The 6000-nt window shown below is 59.9% G+C and overlaps 1 protein-coding gene across 7 annotated transcripts in view; it reads right to left on the bottom strand.

Annotated features, from left to right (window-relative positions):
* The window catches only part of DGKD (diacylglycerol kinase delta), a 115552-nt gene continuing 109552 nt past the window's right edge, over positions 1 to 6000 (bottom strand). For 6 of the 7 annotated variants that reach the window (XM_066346347.1, XM_066346340.1, XM_066346343.1 and 3 more), the window contains 3 exons: positions 5444 to 5555; positions 2656 to 2786; positions 1 to 2044 (listed from right to left, as the gene is read on the bottom strand). In XM_066346347.1, the coding sequence (XP_066202444.1) occupies positions 1955 to 2044; positions 2656 to 2786; positions 5444 to 5555 (333 nt within the window). In that variant the 3' untranslated portion in view covers positions 1 to 1954. The remainder of the gene's footprint in view (positions 2045 to 2655; positions 2787 to 5443; positions 5556 to 6000) is intronic. The other variant, XM_066346341.1, reaches the window with a different exon arrangement.

The raw sequence follows: 6000 nt of genomic DNA, 5'->3' as shown, positions 1-6000 counted from the left end.
TCCAAAACAGGCTTGTTTTATTTGTACACAGAACCATGTATTTACAGCTCCGACTGGACTATGTACATAGTGATACACGAGGCCTTGCTTCCACGGTGGGCACTGTATAAATTAGACCATAAATATGAGGGGAGCCCCACCGGAGGGCACAAAACCTTCTCTCCTACTCTCCAGGGCCCCGCCCCTCCCACGCCCGAGGGGACCCCAGCTGCTGGGTGGGCAGCGGAGCAGTCCACAGGCGGCAGCAGAGACTACGAGGACGGGGACCTGCCCTTCCCTGACAACTTCATGCAGAACTCGCGCTCGCTCTTTCCCTTCTGACTGCCGAGAACCAGAAACACGTCTTCTACGTAAACAGTGTTGCTTTCAGCACTGTCAACATACTAACTTTAAATACCACTTGCCCCAAACCTCCACCTTTCCCAGGGTGGGCGCTGAGGGCGCAGGTGGCCCTGGGGAAGCCCCCTGGGCTCCTCCTCTCCAAGCTCCAGCCTGTCCCTTCTGGCTGAAGGCCATGGGAGCCTCAGAACCCAGGGCCCCACCTAGAACAGAGCAACCCTCCCTCTGGGACCCTATAATCAGTACTCTGAAATCAGTGACTTTTGGGGGCTAGATTCTCCCTTTCTCTGCCTTCCTCCACCTGAGACAGCTGTTCTCATGGGAAGAGAACCACCAGGCAGGAAAGGGCACACACACTGCCTCGTCCGCCTCCAACGGGGCAGCTGAGGGCACATGCAGAACACAGGGCTCTCGCCCCAACACCACCATGCCACACGCAGACACAGAAGCGGGCCCAGCACCCAGAAGAACCACCAGTAGGCACACCTCCAAACCAGAGACAGGCGCCTGGCCAGGCCTGGGGGGGACCTAGCGACGCCTGCTGATCCGAGGAGCCAGGAGGAGGATCTGCAAAGCGAGTGGCAGGTAAGTGCTGTCCAGCTGTGAGTACCCAGGGCCCTGCAAGTGACTCCGGACCCCACCTGAGGCCCCCTGACCAGTCCTTTGGGGTACAAGGCCCTGGCACCCAGGAGCTGGGGTCGGGGTTACAGAACCCCCTTTCCACGGCAGAAAAGTGCCCTGTGAGTGCGGCCATTTCTGGAAGGGCAGCAAGGGGCAAAGTCAAAGGCAATGACAACCTGGTGACCGCCACGTGGGCCACCACCACCTCCGGCACCGGGGCCTCGCAGTGAAAGGGCCAAGTGCCACCCACCACGAGGCCTGAGGCCGGCGGGACAGCCGAGCTGCCCACCCAGAGCCACTCTGCCCAGGCAGCGGCTTGTCCCGCCTAATGAACACTCTCTCCACAGAAATACTGACCGAGGGCAAACACCGGCCCCACCATGGCAGCCCGCACAGCGCCCTGGACAGACAGACACGTCCCACGCCCGCAGCTCAGGGGGGATCTGAGACACATGAGGTTGAGGCTCATCAGCAAGCACATGGCTCCCCAATTCCCAGCTCCGGGAGACGCTCTCCACGTCAGATTAAAACAAACAGGCCTAGAAACCGGGAGAGGCAGGAGCCGCTGACAGACACCAGCGTGCGCAGCTCTGCGGGGCTACGAGAACGCCGCCATCTGGGCCCCGGCCCGGGGCTGGCGGGGGATGCTGCCATACAACGCGCAGTGGGCAGGCACGTGGGGAGCAGCCCACGGGAAGACCAGGTGTGCCCAGCCAGGCCAGTTCTGCCGGATGCCGGGGCCCGGGAGGCCCGACCTGGCCAGGACGCGGGTCGCTGAGAGCTGTGAGGTGGTGGCGTGGTCGCACACACGCCGCCGACTTGGAAAGGTGCGTGTCCAAAGGTAGCTGTGTTGGTGAGTCTAGGGCCCCGCAGGCGGCCAGAGTGCCGTCTGAGGCCGCCGGTCGGCACGGGAGGGGGTAGCACCATGAGAAGGCCCGCTGCGCCTGGCCCGCTCAGCGGCAGGAGTGCAGGACGCAGGCCGAGAGGGCGGACACTAGGCCTCGGGGGCGGGCAGGCTGCGGCTCAACTCCTTGATGCCACACAGGATCCGCTTCACGTGGCCCACCTTGGTCACACCGAGGTCCTGCAACGAGAGCACAGCCACCCTGACGCCGGGCACAGCAGGCACAGCGCCCCACCGGCTGCCCAGCGACTGCGCGCACACACGGGAGCCAGGAACGCTGACACCCGGAGGAGAGAAACAGCGTAAGAAACGACAAGCATGTGACCCCTCCCCCCATGGTCCTGTCACTGAAGCTGTCGAGGGGACATCAAAAAAGACACAGCCAACACACAGGCCGGCAGCAAGTGAAGTCAGCACCCCGAGAACCGAGACAGGGCCCGAGCCGTGCAGCCGAGCGGGCAAGTCGCCGCCTCTCCCGGCGCCCCCCAATAGAGGGGGGGGGGTGCCCCCAGCACGCGCATGGGCACAGGCGGGAGCAGCCGCCACGCCCCGCACCGTGGTCTCCCTGACCAAGCCCCTATGTCGGCAGAGGAACCCTGCACGCTGGGTCCTGCATCTGGGCTCTCGGTGACAGCAGTGTGTGGCCCGTCTGCTCCAGCTCGGTCTGGCCCCCGCACATGTCACCCCGTGTTGCGCACAGAGGATGGAGAAGAACCGAGAGGAGACTCCGGACGCCAGAGGGAGGGGAGGGACGAAGGCAGGGCCGTGGGGAAAAGCACGTGTGGGAGTACCTTGAGGTCCCTCCGCTCCAGGTGCAGGAGCTCAGAGCCCCGGATGTCGTGCCGAGTGAAGATGTCCTTATACTCACAGAGACTGAGGTGCTCCAGCCAGGCAGCAACCTCCTCTGTCCCCCAGAGGTGAACTGTCAGAGACGGAAACGCGGGAGCAGTGAGTGCCAGCCCAGCGCCAGGCAGGCGGCGGCTGCGCCAGGAACGCCCCAGATACCCAGTGGCAAGCACCCCAAAACACCGCGGCTACACGCCCCAGACACCCAGCAGCAAGCACCCCGGAACACCGCGGCTGCAGGCCCTCAAGGCACCCCGGAACACCGCGGCTGCAGGCCCCAGACTCCCAGCAGCAGGCACCCCGGAACACTGCAGCTGCAGGCCCTCACGGCACCCCAGCAGCGGGCACCCCGGAACACTGCAGCTGCAGGCCCTCACGGCACCCCAGCAGTGGGCACCCCGAACACTGCAGCTGCAGGCCCTCACGGCACCCCAGCAGCGGGCACCAGAGACGCCCAGCCAAGCAGAAAGCAGCAGGGAGTGCCTGCTCTCCGGTCAGGAGCAGTGTCTGTCCCTGCAGGCCCGCGGTCCGCCTTCCAGACATCTCCCGCGTCCCCAGAGGGATCAGACAGCCACAGCTCCACGGGAAGTGTGGGTCTGACTGCGGCTGGAGCCAGCGTTCCCCGCCTAGAGCAGCGATTTTCAACCTTTTCCAGCCAATGGCACACATAAACTAACCACTAAAATTCTGCAGCACACCAAAAAAACATATTTTTTGGTGATCTGACACACAAGAAAAGGTGTAATTTTGATTCATTCACACGGAATGACTATTGTTGTGTTGGCTGGTGTCTATTTGACGATCTGAGGAGAGGGGCTGGCGCCCTGACTACAGAGGTACTGCACACTTAAACCCTGCAGCGCACTGACTACAGAGGTACTGCACACTTAAACCCTGCAGCGCCCTGACTACAGAGGTACTGCACATTTAAACCCTGCAGCGCCCTGACTACAGAGATACTGCACACTTAAACCCTGCAGCGCACTGACTACAGAGGTACTGCACACTTAAACCCTGCGGCGCACTGACTACAGAGGTGCTGCACACTTAAACCCTGCAGCGCCCTGACTACAGAGATGCTGCACACTTAAACCCTGCAGCGCACTGACTACAGAGGTGCTGCACACTTAAACCCTGCAGCGCACTGACTACAGAGATGCTGCACACTTAAACCCTGCAGCGCACTGACTACAGAGGTACTGCACACTTAAACCCTGCAGCGCACTGACTACAGAGGTGCTGCACACTTAAACCCTGCAGCGCCCTGACTACAGAGGTGCTGCACATTTAAACCCTGCAGCGCCCTGACTACAGAGATGCTGCACATTTAAACCCTGCAGCGCCCTGACTACAGAGATGCTGCACATTTAAACCCTGCAGCGCCCTGACTACAGAGGTGCTGCACATTTAAACCCTGCAGCGCACTGACTACAGAGGTGCTGCACACTTAAACCCTGCAGCGCACTGACTACAGAGGTACTGCACACTTAAACCCTGCAGCGCCCTGACTACAGAGGTGCTGCACACTTAAACCCTGCAGCGCCCTGACTACAGAGATGCTGCACACTTAAACCCTGCAGCGCACTGACTACAGAGGTGCTGCACACTTAAACCCTGCAGCGCACTGACTACAGAGATACTGCACACTTAAACCCTGCAGCGCCCTGACTACAGAGGTGCTGCACATTTAAACCCTGCAGCGCACTGACTACAGAGGTGCTGCACACTTAAACCCTGCAGCGCCCTGACTACAGAGGTGCTGCACACTTAAACCCTGCAGCGCCCTGACTACAGAGGTGCTGCACACTTAAACCCTGCAGCGCACTGACTACAGAGGTACTGCACACTTAAACCCTGCAGCGCCCTGACTACAGAGGTGCTGCACACTTAAACCCTGCAGCGCCCTGACTACAGAGATGCTGCACACTTAAACCCTGCAGCGCACTGACTACAGAGGTGCTGCACATTTAAACCCTGCAGCGCCCTGACTACAGAGGTGCTGCACATTTAAACCCTGCAGCGCACTGGCTGAAAATCACTGCTCTAGAGGGTTTGCTTCCGCTCAGGCCACAGCAGGAAGGGAGACACGCAGAGATCTCATCACCAGAGTCCCCATCATTAAAAGAAACCCAATTTCTGCACAAACATGCAAAGAGAAAAGTCAAAGGGCACCGCCCTAATTGGTGCCCACGCGGCCCCAGACCCTGGCGGGGGCCCCCTAAGCCGGGACAGCCGCCCTCAGGGCCCACGCTTCAGGCGGAGATTGATTTTAAGTCCCAATTTACTGTTGCAAAGGAAGAATGTCCTTTAGTGTCATTCTCTGTTGATTTCACCGCCCACAATCACTGGTGGCCAGGTTCCCAGAGGCAAGGGGCCTTGATTAGTGAATCATCAGAGGTCATCAGCAGGCCTCAGAGGAAGCAGGCCTGAGTGAGAGCTTGGGTCTCTGTCTAGTCACCTCTGCTGTCCTCCCCACCTCGCACCCCCATCTAGGGCAGGCAGGTGGCCTGATGGCCAGTCACCCAAAGTCAGCATGGGGAACAAGTTCAAGGCTGGGGATGACAATGGTTAGCACCCAAACCAGAGAGGGAAAGCAAGGCACCGTTCTGTAGCTACCAACAGCCAACTCCGCGCAGGCTGTGGGCGAGGGGCCCGTGGCCTGGGGACCTCGTGAAAGAGCCACAGGAGAAAGCAGAGGCGCGGACGGCCGGGGGGGTGGGGGTGGGCAGGTACCCGGGGCTCCCAGGCTGCTGTGGACGTCTCTGTTTTTGCTGTTCTTCTTAAACTTGGTCACCAGGCGGAACTTCCCACTGCGGCTGCGTTTGGAAAGATCTGACATCACGTTCTGCGGTGGAAAGCGAGAAACATAAGTCAGATCGCCGTTCACCAAGGCCCTTGTCCTCCGGATCAGAGGCGCGCGGGGGCCCAGCAGAAGGTCCTTTGCTCCGGATTCACTTATTCTTGTGTTTGTCCTTGATGTTTAGTCTTGTATTTATTGATTTTTAATGCCTTTTAAAAGGTGGTTTCACGGCAATGAGTATTTTCACAATCTGCTTTTCATTTTATAAAGTGCACTTCCCACGCAGTTAAACAGCTTGTAAGTGTTATTTAAGCATCATTACCATGACAGCAAGGTGACACGGACACTGGCCAGCCCTCCAGTGCCGGGCGGCGGGCTCCAGCTGCCAGTGTCACGCACCTACCTTCCTGAACAAATCTTTCCCGCGCCGCTCTCTGCCCAGATTCACTGCAGAGGAGACTCAGGAGGGGGAAGGCATGACCCGGGCTGC

Source organism: Saccopteryx leptura, chromosome 7 (genome assembly GCF_036850995.1).
Source record: "Saccopteryx leptura isolate mSacLep1 chromosome 7, mSacLep1_pri_phased_curated, whole genome shotgun sequence".
NCBI lineage: Eukaryota > Metazoa > Chordata > Mammalia > Chiroptera > Emballonuridae > Saccopteryx > Saccopteryx leptura.
Note: the sequence above shows the minus strand (reverse complement) of the source record. Positions and strands in the feature narration are given on the sequence as shown.